This window comes from Rousettus aegyptiacus, unplaced genomic scaffold (assembly GCF_014176215.1).
Source record: "Rousettus aegyptiacus isolate mRouAeg1 unplaced genomic scaffold, mRouAeg1.p scaffold_m13_p_16, whole genome shotgun sequence".
Taxonomy (NCBI): Eukaryota; Metazoa; Chordata; class Mammalia; order Chiroptera; family Pteropodidae; genus Rousettus; species Rousettus aegyptiacus.
In genome coordinates, this window is record NW_023416291.1 from 15,424,547 (window position 1) to 15,445,397 (window position 20,851).

At 38.5% G+C, this 20,851-nt stretch overlaps 1 protein-coding gene and 1 long non-coding RNA gene across 2 annotated transcripts in view; one reads left to right on the forward strand and one right to left on the reverse strand.

The window, feature by feature from the left end:
* EDNRA (endothelin receptor type A) overlaps positions 1–10,124 on the forward strand; it is a 40,754-nt gene extending 30,630 nt beyond the window's left edge. The window contains exons 4-8 of the mRNA XM_016158905.2: positions 175–373; positions 3,478–3,630; positions 7,323–7,456; positions 7,864–7,972; positions 9,422–10,124. Coding sequence (XP_016014391.1) covers positions 175–373; positions 3,478–3,630; positions 7,323–7,456; positions 7,864–7,972; positions 9,422–9,562 — 736 coding nt within the window. The 3' untranslated portion in view covers positions 9,563–10,124. The remainder of the gene's footprint in view (positions 1–174; positions 374–3,477; positions 3,631–7,322; positions 7,457–7,863; positions 7,973–9,421) is intronic.
* The window catches only part of LOC118612490, a 77,165-nt gene that overhangs the window by 24,614 nt on the left and 31,700 nt on the right, over positions 1–20,851 (reverse strand). The gene's annotated exons all lie outside the window — the stretch shown is intronic.

The following is a 20,851-nucleotide window of genomic DNA, read 5'->3' on the forward strand; positions in this document are numbered from 1 at the left end:
CCCACTCATTTTTCACACCAGGATTCGCAGAAAGTTCCTAAAAAGCCAGTGGTTGGTCACTTGCCAAGGGGAGACACTTTCCAGTATTTATAAATTTTTAACTGAAATAATTTTAAATTTCCTAACAACTTGGTTCCATCTCCCCATTCCCCCGCTTTTTTTTTTTTTTTTCAGGTACAGAGCAGTTGCCTCCTGGAGTCGTGTTCAGGGAATTGGGATTCCCTTGATCACTGCCATTGAGATTGTCTCCATCTGGATCCTTTCTTTTATCCTGGCCATTCCTGAAGCAATCGGTTTCGTCATGGTACCCTTTGAATACAAGGGTGCCCAGCATAAAACCTGTATGCTCAATGCCACGTCTAAGTTCATGGAGGTACGAAGAGTTTAAAGGGAATTAACCAAGACTTGTTGATATCTCTACAGTACCTAGTGTGGTTTACTGGGCTAGTTATTTAAATATTCTTCAGCTGCATGAAAAATAAATGTTGAGCAATGGTTTAGCTCCTTAAATAGAGAACTATTTTGTTTTCATTCTTGTACTGTAGCACAACTGTAGACACAACTGTTGTTCTATACAGAACAAGTTTGAATTCTGAAAAAAAATTACTAAGGGAGAGAGATAGATGTGTATGTCTCAAGTACTATTTGTTTTTATAATAAGGTGTACAGCACAACAGTTTGCATCTGAAAGATATTCTGATATTTTGTTACTTGGAGAAATGCATATTTCTCATATATTTTTTTAAAAGTTAGAGTTAGTAACTCAGAGTAGGAAGTCATACTTACATGTAGTTATATTAGTACAAATTCTATATCTAATATACAAATAATGCAAATTGCAGAATTTTTTTAAAAAGCATTCAGTTTAACAAATTCAGTTGTGGCTTTTCAATACACCTGACCACATTATTGTTTCTCTGAAAAGCTTAATCACATGACTGGGTGTATTGGGAAACATGTTTAACATGAATATTTCCTTTGCAAAACTGGTCAAATGTGGACCAAGGGAGGAAACCAAAAGGATAACTATTTCTCTTAAATCAGCATAATTTAGTGCTTTGATGTAAGCTCAGGTTCTACATTTAATCACTTACAGACATCTCAAGGTATGTTTTCCTAACTTAGAAAATTCACGAAATTTGTGGTTTTACAGTTGACCAGTTATCCTGCTTAGAAGTTCTAGTTTTAAAATTAAAAATCCTCATGAAAACTGCCAAATTAGCAACCTTAAATCTTAAAATTAAGGTCTTCTCATCCACTAACTTTTTTATTAAGTTAATTCTCCACAGGGGGGGGAAAAAGTAGTCAATAGAATGTTATCATAATTTGGGCAGTATAAGTAAGCAATCTAAATATTTCTGACTAGAAAAGAAAAAAAATAAGTATTTCTGCCTAAAACATTAGAGAAAAGAGACTCAATATAAGAAGGAGCCTGCCGATCATTAGAACTGGACAAAATGAAATGGGATATTTCACAATGACCAAGTCTCCTTCAGAGACTGGTCCCGCTAAGGGTGGCCATGCAGTGGGCTGCAGTAATGGGTATGAGTTCGAACTGAGAATCTTTTTACATTTAGCATTCTCTTTCTCCTCCTGTTCTTTTTTTCTAGTTTTGTTCTCCCTCTTTGTTCCACTTGTTCCTTCTCAACTTTGCTCTGAGACTGGAGGGAGGCCCCTCCATGTCTTTGCTGATGACATCAGTTCGAAAGAAATGTGTGACCCTTTCTCCACAGGCCTCTGCCATTGAGGGGGCAGGGGACCCCATCCACTCCCCTCAGGGGTCAGCTTCCAGACTCTCTGCAGCTGCTCTGGGGGCATTCGCACCAGCTAGCAGTGCACCTGGAAGAACTGGGTGCAAACTGAAGAGGGTGCTCAAAGGAGTGTCTGTGTTGCACTTAAATGGAATGAGAGTCTTGATTTTTGTTTGTTTACTTTTTAAGTTCAGTACTGAAATCTTTCTAAAGAGTGATGTGGATAGGGAAATATATGTATAAACATCTGAATAAACCAACTCCTTTGGGAGTTTGAACTTAACCTAGGGATAAAATTCAGGGGTTTGTGAACTTGAATGGAAAATAAATTACATGTTTATTTTTGCCAACTTCTAACTCAAATTTATCATTGCCTTCTATTATGAATATAGGCAACAAAGCACAATAGTACCATGATTTTTCATTAATAGAAATATCAGACATTTTCATACCACGTAACAGTTGTATAATTTTGAAGTATCATTTATGCTCATCATTGCTTCAACATTCTGACAGTTATTAGAATAATCATTAGATCTGTCATTTAATTTGTTAATAAACATGTATATTGCTATAGCAGAATTTTATTTTTAATATTTTGATACTATTTCTTTGTAACTGGTTTTTATTATAATCTTACATATTTTATTATACATATAAAAGTATTATTCATCAGATTTTCAAAGGGGTCTATGGCATAAAAATAGTTAAGAAACTCTACCCAGAACTTTCTTTCCTCAGGAACCATTTATAGATTATTTTAATAGACATGCTCTAAATGTAGCCCACTGGGCCTCTTTCTATATTCAGAAACCGTCCAGTATTTCACAGAGCCGCGTGATTAGTTTTTACTGTGGGAACTGAGATATCACAGGAGGCTGCATTATCCTCAGTAAATAAACAATCTGGAGAAACAGAATAAGGAAAAGAAAAGCATTTCTTCCCAAGTTGGTGATTTACTTAGTGGGAGAAAGAATTTAGATGTAATTTTCCAATTTCCATTTTCATAGGGTATTAAATTTTCTCCTTTAATAATCCTGGTATTTGCAAATCCTGCCCACAAGGAGATAATGCTAAATATGCCTTGAGATAAGGTACTCTGTCTCAATAGTTTCCAGGTGGTACATATTAAAAGAGAGCAAGGGGCACAGTTATTGATGGCTCAAACTGGCTGGCTGCGAGGTCACATAGCAAGCATACCAGCCAAAGGGCTAACTCCTTGTAACCGAAGCTACACTGATAAGCCATTCATAACCTTTGCTGTTTCCAAACAAGATATTCACACTAAGTACACTTTGATCATAATAGTCAAAAGTAAACCAGGCACTAGCAAAATTTTGAGGCTCGCCAATAAAGGTAAATATATATTCTGTATGTCTCATAATCATGTTTCGTAAGCTTTGGAAGAGAATTCCTTTTATTGTTTGTGGCTCTTCCATTGTATAATTAAAATCAACTTTAGTTTATAAAAAATACCTTTGTCAGGATAACATTTTTTAATGCAGTTTTGTCATGTGCTGTAATAAAGCCAGGATAATTTCTGAAGTTTCCAATTGAGTTTTGAGCACCACCCTCAAGCCCATTACCACAATCAGAGGCTGTGAATACACAAACAGACCTGAAGGCATGAATATTCTGAAGCTCCCAAGGGCACTGCACAGTTAATTTACATCATAATGCCCCTCTTTTTCTTTCTCCCTTTTTTTTTTTTTTTTTCACTCTACAGTTCTACCAAGATGTAAAGGATTGGTGGCTCTTCGGGTTCTATTTCTGCATGCCTTTGGTGTGCACTGCAATCTTCTACACCCTCATGACTTGTGAGATGTTAAACAGAAGGAATGGCAGCTTGAGAATTGCCCTCAGTGAACACCTTAAACAGGTAAACCTAATAAGATTATGAAAATCTAGGAAAGACTGTGTGTGTCCTTGATGAGAAAAAGCCTACAAATACTATATTTAGCAGATTTAGCATGGTTTCCTAAAAATAAAAATATCGTCACAGAATTTCTTCTGTGAAAGAGGGAGCCTACCTATGTGAAATGGGGGGCCTTGGAAGCTGGAACCAATAGAGAGGAACTATTCACTTATTTCACTCGGAGTATATTGACCGTGTGTGTGTGTGTGTGTGTGTGTGTGTGTGTGTGTGTGTGTGTGTAATTTAGCTTGGAATTATGCCGGGACAAAAAGAAGTATATGATTTTCTCCCCTAGCAGGCCTTGTAGTCTTGTTGCAGAAACGTGAAACATTTAGAAAACAGAATCGCAAGGTATGGCAAAAGTTGCCTATGCTATGGAAAGCCAAGGAGGATATGAGATAAAGGCATGGAAAACCGTTCATGGATGAGGGGGCCTGAACTGCTCATGGAGGATAAATGGATTTGATGGGAAAGAAAAGGACAGAAGGCATTTCAGGTGGGAGAATGGGAGTCTAGTTAGAACCTGGCAAGGGCTCTACAGATTGGGGAGTGGGGAAGGAGATGAACCTCATTAGAGCAACATCATCATAAGATTCTTGATAGGAAATGAGGTTGGGTACATAAGAAGAGATCAAATTTTAGAGGGCCCAAAGTTCTAGAAGGAATTTGAACAAGGCGACAGGAGGCTTCTGTTGGTCCCCTCTGCACAGCATGCAGCACGGAGAAAGCTGTGGGCTTCAGAGGGCAAAACTTGGGTCTTACCCTTGCTGGCTCTGTGCCGCCGGAAGGCAGCTATGCTCACCGCTATATCACCAACACCAACTTCTCTGTGACCCTGGGAAAATTCTTAATCTCTCTGAGCTTCTAGTTCCTCATAAATTATATAGAATAATACGTCAAGGGGGTTGCCTAATGCATATAAGGTGTCTAATAGCATCCAACTCATAGTAAGTACTCAGAAAATGTTGATATTAATTCAGAGTAAAACTAGGGCTGCAGGTAAGTTCTAAGTCTCAACAGAGAGGTATATAAGGATACTCAACCACACCAAAAGTTAATGTGAGTTGTTGATGGAAGCCTGTAAATCTGGCCTATGTAATTATCATACACAAGCATCATTCTTCATCAGCAACTCTTCTCAACTACTGTACTGATTTTTTTGAGCTTAGCTCCTTATCTGTAAACTGGGAATAATAACATATAAATCAATGTTATTATGGGAATCAAAGGAATTAATGTGCACATACACACTTTGCAAAATCTAGCATGCCATACAAATGCTAACTATTATCTCCTACTGAAATTTAACAGGAAAATTATATCGAGAAACTTTAGTATGACTTTGTTCATGCATGAAAAATTTCAAGTGTGTCACATGTGAATCATTTTAAGCAATTTTTACTTCTCATTCCTGAAATAAAGGTACCTAAGTAAAACAGATTTGTTAAAACAGTGTTTTAAATGTTGAGTTTTGCATCAGCACTATAATCATAGAGCTTGTTTAAACTGTAAGTGGTATCTGCTCTAAAAATAATTAATTGGGGCTGGGCGCAATAATAATATGATGAGGCTTCACATTTACATAGCATTTTTTAAAGTTTTTGAAGAGCATTTCCATGTCATTTTCTTATTTGATTATCCTAAACATGCTGTGAGAGAGGCAGGACAGATATTATTCTTATTTACACAGGCTAGTTAAGAGATTGATTCAACCGAATGAAGATTAGAAGTCAAAACTTGGTCTTCATGCAACAGACGTTCCCGTGTATCACCCACGAAGATATAGCAGGTTCCAAGAGCAGAAGAGCAAGGCTGGCCAAAGGCCTGCTAGTGAGACTGCGGGAGAGCTAGCTCAGAGTGACGGGCCCTGCCACCCTCTGACTAGGATCCTATTGGGTCTTGCCTCTTCCATGGTTTCTCAAATTTCTCTTCATTATACTGACAACTTCATTAGTTAGGGACTGTGTTTGGATGCTGGTAGCAGAAAACCCAAAATTATATTGAGTACGCCAAGGAAGTGTTCATCTTCCTCCCACAGCAAGAAGTTCAAATGTCATTGGTTCAGTGGTAAAAGGACTCGTAGGCAGAGGCCTGCTGCTTCGCTGACCTTTCCGTCAGTATTGGAAGACAGCAGCTATAGCCCTACCCTCACGTCTGATTTCCAGGCAGCAAGAAGAGGAAGAACGCGGATCACATGAGTGTGTGTGCACCGAAGGAGTATCCCCCACTTTTAAGCAGCTTTGCAGAAACCCCGCACAACAATTTCTACTTAAGCTAATTCATCACAACTGTGTCGGGTGGTCAGGCAGATGATTAGGTCAGACTCCTTCACTGCTATAACAAAATCAAGGATCTGATTGATAGTGAGAAGAAAGGAGAATGGATATTGGGTAAGGAAATAGACTCTCAGGGCAACGTATCAATATTACCTTTTAAAAGAGTTATACTCTTTGAGGACATGCTCAGGGGAGATAATCTCTCCCCGACATCCTCCTTTATTCTTCCAGACACACTGTCTTTCTGTGTACACAAAATGACCCTTTAAAATGACCCTCCATTCCTGCAGATTGGACTCCTTTATTTCTCTCAATCATTGCTTGGTTTAATTGTTCTCTGAAGCTATATCCCAGCTAGCCCAGTAACTCCAAAAAATTAAAGAACTCCCAGTTCTTTGAGCAAATATGGCAATTTTAGAAAACTGTCCCCAAGTCTTTTAAAATGACTCTATTAACTATATGGGTTTACTGTAGGTTCCCCATATTTAATAGCATATGCTTTGGGTTGAACCAACATTACCTTTCCAAACCCTGTTTTCAATCAGGTTTATTTTGACATTAACTGATCCCAGTTACAGATGACTTTGCATTGTATGTTCTTAGTTAGGCTCCTACATGCATGCACTATAATACTCAAGCATCGTGCACATGAACGACTGGTTGCAGACAACTCTTACCCTACGGTTTCTCTGATCCTGTGCAGACTTGATAGCATGGGAACCTTCAGCTGAAGTCAGCACAGGGTCAGCATGTCCAGGTTTTTCTAGTCATCATTGCTGATAATCCTTTATCCTCATCCTTCTGTTTGTAAACAAGGTATCTTTGGGAACTACATGCCATCAATAAAAGAACTTTAAAAGTGAAAATTCACGATGTTTTCTTCAAGATCAAGAAATGGAGAAAACATATTGCTGTTGGTTTTTCTTTTCTGTTTCCTACTCCTATTTTGTTTTCCAAAGGTCTTTGCAAATTTGTCCATTCTTATCGTGGTGGGTTCAGTCACCTTGACGGCCATGCTATCATTAAAGTTACCTGTTTTTGAAGCTTTTAGCTAACACTTTCCCCCACACATTCGCCCCTTCCCCCCACCACACACACCGACACTCAGTGACAGGGTTGGCTCAACTCCACCTAGTTCGCAGCTCTGCCCCACCAGCCTGACAGCACCATCCTTCGTGGCAGCTGCCCAAAAGAACCATTAGCAACCCCTCGGCCATAAAGTTGTCCTCCGCATCTTGAAAAGGTAGATGTACTGCGAGGCTGGCCGTTCTGTCTCTTCTTTGAGCTATTCTTTCTCTGCTCTCTGCTACTTCCTTGTTGTAGTTCTTTCATCTAATAAAAAAACATTCAACTTACTGTACTTTTTTTTCCTCACTTTAGCGTCGAGAAGTGGCAAAAACAGTTTTCTGCTTGGTTGTAATTTTTGCTCTTTGCTGGTTCCCACTTCATTTAAGCCGTATTTTGAAGAAAACGGTGTATGATGAGATGGACAAGAACCGATGTGAATTACTTAGGTATGATCGTATGTACCCATTAAGAAATCGGAGTTTGATGTTTTCATTCATAATACTTTTGAAAACCATCTGGTCTACATTCTCCTTAGCCTTTAAAATTAAAACTGCAAAGTTGATTATTTTTTCTTTAGTTGACATAGCCCATAACGGATCCCAAAGTTTGTGTGAGCCATGTCTATCATCTTACTGATCCCTTCCTGAGGCCATGCCTAATGGTTTGAACTAACCAAGTGGCAGGCAAATGTTATGTAGAACTAAATTGCCATTTAGACAGACACTTAACAAAATTCTGACTGCCACCTGTAAGAAATGGGTTCTGGGGTGAAAATGCTTATTCAAGGGATAAATGCTAGTTTTTCAGATTTAAAAACATTATGTTCTAATCACTCTATTTTCTTTTGCTCTAGTTTCTTACTGCTCATGGATTACATTGGTATTAACTTGGCGACTATGAATTCATGTATAAACCCAATAGCTCTATATTTTGTGAGCAAGAAATTTAAAAATTGTTTCCAGGTAAGACTGTTTTGCAAGTATTTTTAAAGACAACCAAATAAGTACATTAAGTAGCCAACAGACATGACTAATTCCATTTGACAAATATTGCTCTCATCAGCTGTACTGTTCAGTAGAGAAGTGAAAATCATATTGTGTTACCCAGAAAGAGTGTCAAATTGTCAGCATAACAGAAAAACAATATCTATTCAGACAACATATTCAGAGGTTAAAATTACAAATAACTAACTTAATAACATACCAATTTAGTACCCTCTTTTAAAAAGAAATGCTCGAATGTGAGCTCCAGGCCACATACATAAAACCTATCCCTGCCTTACATTGTTACATTGTCTTAGACTTCATCAACAGTCTCAACAAAACATAAACTCTAATGTTAAGAAAGCACTTGCTTAATGCTACTTAATAATATATATTTAATAATAGCTTCTTCAAGGAAAGTAAATGCATATTGCTCTGGAAATCTGAACTAATGTAATTGCATTCAAAATCAGTTTTCTTCTGTTCTTCAAACCCTTTTGTAGCTAAGCCAACTCATGTCCCCCAGAAGCTCCAAGAACTTTTTAGTGATGTGTCATTTTTCCAGTTCCTGGAATGATTTTAGCACAGAGTTAATCCTAACTGGATTCTGTTATCTCTGGTCAGGATGTTTAACTTTAGTTCATGGTACATACTAGGAAGAGTAAGTAGCATAGAGGTCAAGGGTGCAGTCTCTGGAAGCAAACGATCTTGATTTACATCACGGCTCTGCACTTACTGACAAACCCAGGTCTGGGACCTTAGTTTGCTTGCTCCTAGTAAAATCGGACTATCACAGTATCTATCTCTTAAATAGTATTCAGTGAGTTAATATATGTTAAGTGCTTGAAACAGTAAGTGCTTAGGATGAGTTTATTGTTATTCGAGATAAGTGTGGAGACACAAAACACAGTGACTGCCCTGGAGGAATTTACAATCTAAAAGGAAACAGGTAAATTCACCAAGAATCAAACAAATAGATGAAACGTGGTAGTTTCATCTAACTTGGTAGGAAAATAGCACCTAATATCTAGGGCTGCTGTGAGCATCAAATGAGGTGCCCGACACAGAGAGCCACACAGGCGGTGCACACTGAAGAAATGCCAGGCCCCTCCCAGCCCTTCTCCACTCAAGCCCACCCCAAGTCATACAGCACTCTCCTCCCTGACCAAAACTTCTTCCCTTCCTCTCTGAGTTGGTGAACAGAATTAAAACGAGAAAGTAGGGATCTATTTCTGTTTATTAGAATGGACAGTTTAACTTCCACCTAGAGATTACAGACTCCATGCCCTTGATTACTGATAAGGCTTGCATTCTATCCTCGAATGCATGTGGGCGTTTACCCCTTGTTGGTGGGGGCCCAAGGCCTCCGTGTTCTGCTGAGAATAGGCTAATAGGCTCATGTCATTTAGCATTTGTTCCTTTCCCCAGTCTTGTCTCTGCTGCTGCTGTTACCAGTCCAAAAGTCTGATGACCTCAGTCCCCATGAATGGAACAAGCATCCAATGGAAGAACCATGAACAAAACAACCACAACACAGAGAGGAGCAGCCACAAGGACAGTATAAACTAAACATCTTAAGAAACTTAGTCAATATTCCTTCAACTTGTATTGGAGAAAAAAAAAAAAATCACACAGCAGCTATGTCTCCTGAAAGCTCTTCTCCATTGACTCAGTGCACCCCCAGAAAATGATTTCCAAAACATCATAGTGGACTAGTTTATACCCACATATTCAATGAATCTTACTTCTTAATTTATCTAATTTACATTTTCTGCATATTATATTCAGGACTAAAAAATGGTGGGAGCTGGCAAGGGGAAAGGAGACTATTAAATGAAACCAGTAAGATATATACTGCTTTTACGTGAAAATAATTTTCAAGTACATGACTAGCTTTCATGGTAGTTCTGTCAAATATTCCATGAGAACTGGTCACTATGAAAGTTTAGAGATTATGAAAGGTTTTCTATTTTTTTAAGTTTTTTTGGTTTTGTTTAGTTTTGTTTTGTTTTTTTACCAAACACAGTATGGGCTTCAGTCGCCAACATTTTTTAACCACAGGGTAGACTAAAAATGCTTCTTTGAGCTTATTTAAACATATTTTACCAAAAAGAAGAAGAAGAAGAAGAAGGAGGAGGAGGAGTAGGAGGAGGAGGAGGAGGAGGAGGAGGAGAAGGAGGAGGAGGAGAAAACAGAATTTAGGTGAAAAATTAAGTTAATATTTCTCATGTCATTGTTTTATTTTTAAAACATAAATTCTCAAGCTTCAACAAATACAGGCAGTTAAAACACACTGATAACCACATACGCAGTTTAATAGCTGCTGTTCAAACATTTTTAAGAACCTATATTTTTTTAATGGTGTTTCATTACAGGAGATCCTGAAAATTTTATGTTAAATTTAAAAATAATGCTTGAATCAAATCGTTATATTTTTAATAAGCCCAATCTTTTTTTAGAATGTCTTTTATGTAAAATCAGTATCATATACAAAAATTTAAATGTCCATGTCATTTAACTATATCTAAGACATTCAGTGCAATGCATAGAATTCTAAAGCACATCTAGGAGGGAAGGATTGAATACCTTTAGAAGATTTGGAACTTTTCATTGAGTTTTTTTTAGTAATGGTAGCGTGTATATGTATATATATGCAGATATATACATACATTCACATATATGTACATTATACATTATGTGTATATATATGTGTGTGTGTGTGTATGTGTGTATATACATTATACGTATCACCTCATATTCTTTTGCTTTCTCTTAAAATATTAACTGGTAGTAAGACTCTTTTGGTCATTCCGTTTTCCATACAGGAAACATAATTTCAAAGTGGCCAGCTGAGTTTATCATGTCAGTGAAATACAATTACCCCCAAATGCTACCATGAACTATGGTTTTCCACATTTCTGGGTTTCCAGTATTAACTTAAACAGCCCCCCTACTCCCAATACTCACATGGTCACCATTTCAAAGGGCCCACAGTGACTTTTGCTGGGCATTTCCCAAGTTTACAGACTGTGAGTATAGCAGAAAATCTTTTACTGTGTGTATATAAATATATATAAACAACTGTACATTTAGCCGATTTTTCTGTGATTGTCTCTATGGAATGTATCTCTGTGTGTGCTACATGCATGTGTGCAATGGTTTGTATGAACGTATAATCTAATACTAATGCCCTGCAGCTGTGCCAGAGCACACACTCTGAGTGGAATCTAGTTGGTGTTCATCTTGACAACAAGCCTCAATCAGTTTTAATCTATCTGCGTCCATAAGTCTTATGACCACATCTGCATTCCAAATGGAATAGGGAGGCAGCATGAAAGGGAATGAGCCATTGGTTAATAATAGGGTTTTGGCTGGTTGGTTGGATGGTTGGTTGGTTGGTTGGTTGGTTGGTTGGTTTGATAAAGCAGTATTTGGGGTTGTATTATTTTCTGTACTAGAGCAAAAGGCATTAAACTTTGAAGCATTATATTGTTTCAATCCTCAACTCAGTGTGGTGATTAGATTGACAAGTAGTCTGATGTTCCTATCAGATTCTACCAGCTAGATTACTGATGATAAATTACCTAATGATTTGTTGGGCTATGTATTAGCACAGTCATATGTGAATGATATCAGTTTCCAGTTGATCCAATGCAGGGCTCTTTTATGTGTTAGCAGTCAAATTCCATTACTTCACTGGTACATTGCATGCAGTGATATATGCCTACAATATAAGCCATAGGTTCACGTCATTTTGTTTAGCCAATTGTCTTTTTTAAAAAAAAGTATGCTTTGCCTCTTGCAATATGAAGAATGCATTTTGTAAGTTCAGAAAGTCATAGATTTCTGAATAACCACAAAGGCTTCAATGTATATTTTGTTTATGGACCGGTAAGTAACTGTGGTTTACTAGTGGGAAGATTTCTAATTTCTACTTTTATCCCATCTTTCCAAGTAAATCTGTAGAAATGAGCCAGAAGCCAAGGTCCTGCACTGGCAGTGGGCCATAAGTATAAAATAAAAGTTTACAGAAGCCTTGTAAATGTCTCTTCATTGTTTTACATAGTTCTTCAAAGAAAATGTTTATTACACAATGCCTGTCGCAAATCTCTCTAGCAGTAGCCAGGCCAGCAATTTAACTTTCAAACAGGTAATTCCTAACTGTGCTTTATTCTTGACCTACATTGTGCTGAAACATAACTCCTTCATTCATTCCTTCATTCACCTTTCCAATTAATTTTACTCTGCCCCAGGAATTCTTCTAGATACTGGGGATAGAGCAGTGAACAAAACAGGCAAAGTCCCTGCTCCAAAGGAGCTGGACTTCTAGGGGAAGGAGTTGGGCAATAAACAGTTACAGTCCACAGACTATATGTCATGTGGATTCCTGGAGGAAGAGACTCATATATAATCATATATATATAATTACTTATTTGACATCTCCAATTGGATGGCTAACAGACCTACTATATCTAAAACTAAGCTTCTAATATCCCTATAACCTATACCATCACATCCCTCTGCTCATGTATTAGTCAGGGTTCTCCAGAGAAACAGAGCTAACAGAACAAATAGGAAGTGTGTGTGTGTGTGTGTGTATACACACATATACATACATATACATACATATGTATATACATATATACATATATATGTATAAGGGAATTATGGGAATTAGCTCATGCGATTATAAAGGTTGAGATATGTTACAATCTGCCGTCTGCAAGCTGGAGAACAAGAAAGCCAGTGATATAATTGAGTCGAAGTCCAAAGGCCTGAAAACTAAGGAAGCCAGTGGCGTAACTCCGAGTTGCAGGCCAAAAGCCTGAGAACCGTGGAGCACTCCGCTTGCTGTTGTAAGTCCCAGAGTTCAAAGGCCCGAGACCAGGGTAGCCGATGTCCAAGGGCAAGAAAAAATGGATGTCCTAGCTCAAGAAGAGATAGAACTTCCCCTCCCTCTGCTTTTTTTTTTCTCTTCAAGCCCTCTACAGACAGATGATGTTAGCCAGCATTGGTGAGAGCCCAGGGGCTTTATTCAGTCTTCTGATTTAGATGCTAATCTCTTTAGGAAACACCCTCACAGTCACGCCCAGAAAAAATGTCTTACCTGCTCTCTGGGTGTCCCTTAGCCCTCTCAAGTTGACACATAAAATTAACCATCACAGCTCCGTTAAAGACAGCTCCATCCTTTGAGTTGTCAGGACGAAATCTTTGAAGTCACTTTCCATTCCTTTCTCTCATACCTTATCCCCTATCTGCCAAACAGATCCAGAAGCTAAGCACTTCTCCCTACCTCTTCCATCCTCTTCTGAGCCACCAACATTTCTTGTCAGGATAACTACAGTAGGCTCCGACATGCCTACTTGTTTCCAGCCTGTAAAGACCATATATAAACAGGGCCAGTCTCTCAAACCCTGTAAATGGTCTGAAGGTGTTCACATTTCCAGATAGGCTGACCGACATCCCTTGGGGATTTTTCTAGTAAGGACTAAAGTAAGAAAGAACCATTTCCCATGGCGGCAAGCCCAGGAGGGTGCAAGCCTAGAAGCCGCAGGCTATTGTGATTTGGGTACTATGAAGAAAGTCAATCTAGATTGTTACTAAGATGAAAAAGAGCATTTAAGTCTGTGGTTCCAATTTTCCCTGATGCTTTCTCTTGGCTTGAGTAAGCAGACCAACACAATTTACCTTTGTGCTTACACTACTTAAATTTGGTTTCCTGTTGCTTACAATACACACATGCTAAGACCATCTCTTCCAAGTGATTTATCTTTGTTGTTGTTGTTTAAATCAGTAGGCTTTATGTTTCTTAGAGTAGTTTTACAGAAAAACTGATTAGAAAGCACAGAGTCCTCACACGCTCTTTTCTCCTCCCCTGCATACAGCTCCCCTTTATGTTTTCCTCCCGTATTAGTGTAGTTTATTTGACAAAACAATGTTGATACAATATTATTAACTGATGCCCGTAAGTTATACTAGGATTCAGGCTTAGTGTTGTACGTTCTATGGGTTTTGACAAAGATATAGTGGCATTTGCCCACTATTATGTATCATTCGGTAACATTTCACTGCCCTAAAAATCTCCTGTGCTCTACCTTTTCTTCTCTCCCTCCCGCTCCCTTTAGATTCATCTTTTCACTCAATGCAGATATAGTGAACACCCACCAGATCAAACTGTTTTAGTTTCTAGGAACACGAAACCAGATGTGTAACTAAATAATGGAAGGATGTGCGTAGTGGTGGCTCAGCGGAGGGTACATTAAAGGCAAGAGTTGTCAAAATTCTTTCAACTTCAGATGGAAATGGCATCAGTGAACACAGTATGAGGGCGCTTGCTTTACCACTCTTCTTGTAGTGAGCATAACTATGTCACTGCTAAGAGAATGGCATGATAACAAGTAACATAGCATCGTCTCTACAGTACGAGATTTTTAAGTCAGTAAACACATGTCATTCTTCATCCAAAAATAAACCTATCCAGTAAATTGGAAATTAAGGTAATAAAACAAATTGGAGTTTAAGTCCAAGAAATAGCCAAGGCAAATGTGAGTCTTTCGCTAGTCTGTTACCTCTGTTGTTATTTTTAATAGTATTATTAGTCCATGCTAGATTATTAAACACGATATGTGTGTGAAGGAAATGCACTGCCAGTCTTTGCAAGCCTCTTGAGGCCTGAAACTCAGAGTCTACAATTCCCTTATTTGTAATATAACTTAGTATAGCACTGTAGTTATTCTTTTTCCACACTTCAAACAAGGGACGTTAAATCAGGGCACAAGTCCACCATATTCAGTTGATTATTTCTGAAATTCCAGTGATGTCTTCACATTTAAAAACCCCAGTGTTTTTTAAATAATTCTACATTTCGAGAAGATTCTGTCACAGTTTTCTCTAAGAAGTAGTAAAGACAAACCAGTGTCTATATTTGGTAAGTGCCTATACTCTGGCATTTTTGTTTCTAAAACTGAAAGTAGACAGGCCACAGTTCTAAGAATCAGGGAATAATCAAGAACTGAAAAATAATATTGTAATGGCACAACCAGGCCTTCCCCAAAAAGCATGCTAGCATAGTTCACTTTCGATCTGATGAACCTAGAAGTCCTGCGACTCCTGGTTTTCCAAGCTTTTAGCATCAATGTTATTTAGTAGATTTTGTGTTTCTTCCTGGGAGATAATAAATAGGAATAATAATGCCAAACCTAGATATAATCAGAAGAGTCATGGAATCTTCCTAAGGGAATATAGAGAATTTCACAAATTTTTCCTTTTTGATCCTAAACCACAGTCCTCTTACCTAATATATCTATGTGGAAATGATCATCTTTTATTTGAATTTGATTCTACGATGGTAGATACAATTGTATATTGAGTGTTCTGATATATTTGTCCCAGTTGGGAGGGAGTCACAGACACTTCCCAGACTATGTAATATCACATACCAGCCAAATCACAGACCCAGACACCCATAAGGCACAGCCCTGACTCATTCCTTTTATTCCATGGTTTTTGCAGAATAAAGGCATTTCTTCATGAACTACAGCTCTCTATTTCTAAGTGTGATAATTGAAATTAACTGCAGTTCAATTCCCGTGGTTTTTTTAAATCCTAAAATGAGAAATCTACCAAGTGTGGTCAGGTAAAGGGAAAATATGTGCCCTTTCAGGCTTTTTCTGGCATACATTTGTGCATAATAAAAAGCTGATCTCCTAGGTCCAGTCTCTTCTCTCTGTTAGGAAACCCAATGGGGTTAGGCCTGGATCACAGTCCCTCACTCTAAATCGAGCTCCTGTTGGGAGGGATGGGATTCTTCTGACTGGATTAGGCCAAGCAGAGCCAACTCCTAAAGCTGGAGTGGGGCAGTGGTGGCATGGTGGCGGGGGGTGAAGGGGTGACTTCCCCCCAAAACTCCCATGTGGTCTTAGAAAGGGGAAGGGATAACGGCTGCATTATGTCCTCTCCTCATCACTAAAGACCCTGTCCATATTCCTGCTACTTCTGATTTCTGCTGCTTTTTTGAATTTTTAGCTCAGTTAATTCTTTGATTTTTATTATTTTCTTCAAAAATAATTTTTGCTCTTCAAATTATAAAAATACTACATAAAGTAGATCTAGAATATAGTTATAATATATTGTTTTGTGGAACAAGACAATAATGAATGATCCATGTATTGAGAGGAAAACAAATCACTATATGTGGCATTTTATCTATATTTTATATTTAGTTTATTCAGTTTTTTGCTACCACAAACAAGACTGCACTGTACATCTTTGTACAAGTCTTAATGAAGACTTGTGTGATTTCTCTGGAACAATTAAAAAGGAATAGGATTGCTACTGGATTAGAGGGTTTCAATCTTTAGTAATGGATCAACCCGGGGCTGGTGGGGCCATTCTGGTGACAACCTAGAAGTCCTTGGCATCCCTGAGTACTTCTAGATTGTCACCAGAATGGCCCCACCAGCCCTGGGTTGATCCATTATTAAAGATTCTAGGGTTCTGGGTGCCTTGCAAATGCTGCCCTTTACACTGGCACCATCATGCTGGAGAAAGACAGACCTTCGGGCATATGTAAGAGACACTGTGTGGTGTGAGACCTGACCAGTTCCTTTCTGGATCCCTCATAGTAGCTCTGTTCACCCACCTTAGTTTCAGTGTGTTTTGCTATTATTTTGTGCCGGTAACTTCCAGAGGCTTTCTCTTAAACACTGGAGGTCCCTACCCCGTAAAGAGAAGGGGAAAGAACCTAGAAATTTTATGTCCACCTCAACCCACTGTGGCCTGTGGCCAATGTGCTAGTGCGGGAGGGCTGAAGCCCAGCTGGGTCTCAAGTGGGGTAAATACCAAGCAGCGCGAGAGATCAGGCTGAGTCTGGGACTTCACCCGACATCGCGCCCTCCTCAGCTTCTGTCCTAGCCCCCGCTGCTTCTGTTCCCTTATTGTTCTCCTCTGGGGGCTGCGCCTTAACAAACTACTCGGACTTAAATCCTCCGCTCAAGGTTCACTTCTGGGGGAACTGGACCAAAGACAGCACACATTTCTATTTCTCTGCTGAACATGAAGGGCGAGTTCATGACAATGAACACCTCAGATTCTTTAGCATACTAAATTTGGGCTCATATTCGAAGTAATTCTTTCGATTTCTCTATCTGAGGTATCTCAGTAGGTATGTGATCTCTCTCCCAATTGGCAATCCAAACTTCTTCCCCCTCACCTTCAGTCTCAGCTGCTGGGAAGGCGTGTGGCTTTTCTACGAGGCACTCATGTAGACCAGTCTAGAAACTCCATTTCAGCCTCAAGATCAGGGCTATTAAGATTTTTGTATATCCAGACATTCTTCCTATCAGAAATCAGCTGCAGTTGCCCCTAGGAGAACATGCCCCTCTCAAGTGGCTGCCAAGTGAGGGTTTAGGTCAGTTATGAAGCTGACATTGATGAGTGGTAACTGAATTTGTCAGCTGGGGGCAGGGGAGCGCAGATAGCAAGCACAGGCCACTCTTTCAAAGGGTTTGACAGTGAGAATACTAGAGACCCAGGAAGACAGCCTGAGGGAACAGCAGAGTCAAAGGAAAAGTTTTTATTTCTTTATAAGAAAAACAACTCCAGTATTTTTTATGACAGATGAACTGAAGCCAATGAAAGGAAGAGATAATATGAAAGAAAGAAGGTAATTAGTGGATAAAGGTCCTAGGGGACATGAGAGGAGTTGGAAATGCAGCATTGGAAAGGAAGGAAGATTCCTCTTTACTGACTAATAAGCAGTGTCTGTTTCTTTAGGCATGCGGTTTCCTGATTTTCTACCCATGAATGTCTTCTGTCGATATTCTGGGCTTAAGGATAAGAACAGAACCTATTCATACCATAGGTGGAAGTGTACTATTTTTAAATAGTACCTTACAAGAACATCCTGGAAAGTTTTCCATGCAAGTGTATCTGTATGAATGAACTCTTAACCTGGGGCCAGACTCTAGCTAGAGAGACTCAGAGAAGACACCTATAGCTGGAGACAGAAGGGGGTGTCATCCACATTCGAGGCCATCTGTGGGTACAATAGAAACCATAACCCTGTGGCTTTTTTCTGTAATGAACATGTGTTGTTCCATAACCAGAGTATATGCATATACAGAAAAAATTTATCTTTGATTTTTTATGATGATATTCTTCTTCAATTAATAATTGGGTATAACAAAACCCCCAAGATAAATCAAAGTCGTTTCATTTCAGTGTGAAGATGTGTACCATTCCCATTACTACGCTTTAAGCCTTTATTTTACACCATCGCCCAATCTCACAGCTGTATCACATTAGAGTCTTTCTCAGAGTTCCAAATCTATCAGTCCAGGTGGTGCATACAGATTAAGTCCTGAAGCAGTCTAAAACACTTATCTTCCCTCCTTCTGTGTGACCAAAGAGAATCTACAAAATGGTCAACTGTTTTCCAGCTCCTTCCTCTCTACTTAGTGCTTCCTTTCCAAATGTGCTTGTGACTAATACTTAGCAGGAAGAAGAAAGCCTGAGTTTAATACTTCCTCCATGCCGATGCTCTATTTTTCTACATCATCTGTAGACAACCAGCAAATTGCACGATTCCTTGGGCTTGGTCAGCTGGTACAGCCCCCTGCTTTTGTCATCAGCCCAGCATCCCAGGGTCTCTTTCTATCAAAAGTAAAAGGGTCATGGGAACTTAATATTCTACTGAACCATGATTTGGTTCAGGTAAAATAATAGTGTAACTTCTGACCATGCTTGGGATCACTCATCATTCCACCAGGTTATCCCAATACTTTAGGGAACACCGTGTGGTTACTCTTGAGAACTCTCATCTAGGAATTATGCTACATGACGCACAATCTTAAAAAGCTGTTGCCTCTGTCAATTACATAGTATGCAACAAGTAAAAGGTTGTCATTCTGATTTCAGCTTAAACGTTACCTCTTCAGAGAACTTTCCTGACCACAAAATGTAAATTAGTCACCCAGTCACACAATCACTGATTTAATTCTCTACACAGCACATATCTCTAAGTATTTTTCCTGCTCATTTAAGTTTATATATGGTCTGTCCCTAGATAAATTCAGTGAAGTTGCAGAATACAAAATCAACACACAAAAATGATTTTCATTTCTATGCACTAACAACAAAATATCTGAAAAAGATAAAGAAAACAATCTAATTTACAATAATATCAAAAACCGTAAAATACTTAAAGAATAAATTTAACCAAGGAGGTGAAAGATCTGAAAACTATAACATTTTGAGATGAAAGAAGTTGATGAAGACACAAATAAATGGGAAAACATCCCACGTTCATGTATTGGAAGAATGAATATTGTTAAAATGTCCATACTGCCCAAAGCCATCTCTAGAGTCAATGCAATCACTCTCAAAATTACAAAAGCATTTTTCACAGAAATACTACAAACGGTCCTAAAACTTGTATGAAACCATGAAAGACCCCGAATGCCAAAGTAATTCTGGGAAAGAACAAAGAGGCACCACATATTCCGATTTCAAAATATATTACAAAGCTATAATAATTAAAAATGGCACTGGTATACATACAGACATGTAGAATAATGGAACAGAATGGAAAGCCCAGAAATAAATCCTTACATATATAGTCAAGTAATTCTTGACAAGGAAGTCAAGAATATTCAGTGGAGAAAGAAGAGTCTATTCGATAAATGGTGCTGGGAAAACTGAATAAGCACATGCAAAAGAATGAGATTGGACCCCTATCCTACAGCGCTCACAAAAATTAACTCAAAAAGGATTAAAGACTTAAATGCAAAACCTGAAATCTTAAAGCTCCTAGAATAAAACATAGGAGGAAAGTTCCTTGACATTGTTCTTGGCAATAAATTTTTGGATATGACACTAAAAGCACAAGCAACAAAAGCAAAAATACACAAGTGGCAATAGTTGTTTAAGAAGCTTCTGCGCAGCATAAGAAATTATCAATGAAGCGAAAGGCAACCTGTAAAACAAGAAAATATTTGCAAACCATCTGTCTCATAAGATGTTAATACTCAAAATATGGAACTCATACAACTCATAGCAAAATAATACAATCTGACTTAAAAATGGGCAAAGGACATGAATAGACATTTTTCAGAGAAGACACACAAATGGCCAACATAAAAAAAAATACTCAACACTAATAATCATCACAGAAATAAGATATCCGCAATGAAATATCACCTCACACTTGTTAGAATGACTACTATCAAAAAGATAAGAGATAATGAGTGTTGACAAGGATGTAGGGAAAGGGAAGCCTTGGGCACTGCTTGGCGGAATATAAATTGGTACCACCAATATGGAAACCAGCCCCTGAAGTAGGGCTGTGTGTGCAGTTGCTTTTCCCTCAGGCCCAAGTTAAAAACTGCTTTTAGTCAACAATAGCCTTGCATGAAACTCCTAGAGAGATCACTCGTGCCAGAGGAAAAAAGTAGTATAGAATTTAAGATAACTTAACTTCTAAAACAAAACAAAATAAAATAAAAAAATTTTAAGAAGAAAGAGGAAGTGAAGGAAGGCGAGGGAAGAGGAGGTGAAGGAAGAGGAGGGAGAATAAGAAGGTTTTGCAAGGGTGACGTACACTAAAAAGCCCTTCATAATTTAATATTTGAAAGCAGTCGTGGCTGTCTGGAAACACAACTTTGTCCACTTGTCTATTGTCAGTTTTCGGGGAAGAGCCAACTGGAGATATGGACCTACAAAATTAGTGAGGAAAACTGCTTCAATTCCTATGCTAACTAATGTTATCCATCATCGATAAATATGAGTAGATAACAGGTCACCAGACACAAGAGGAGAGCAAACAATAAACATGAAGACGAAAGTTAAAACAAGCATTGA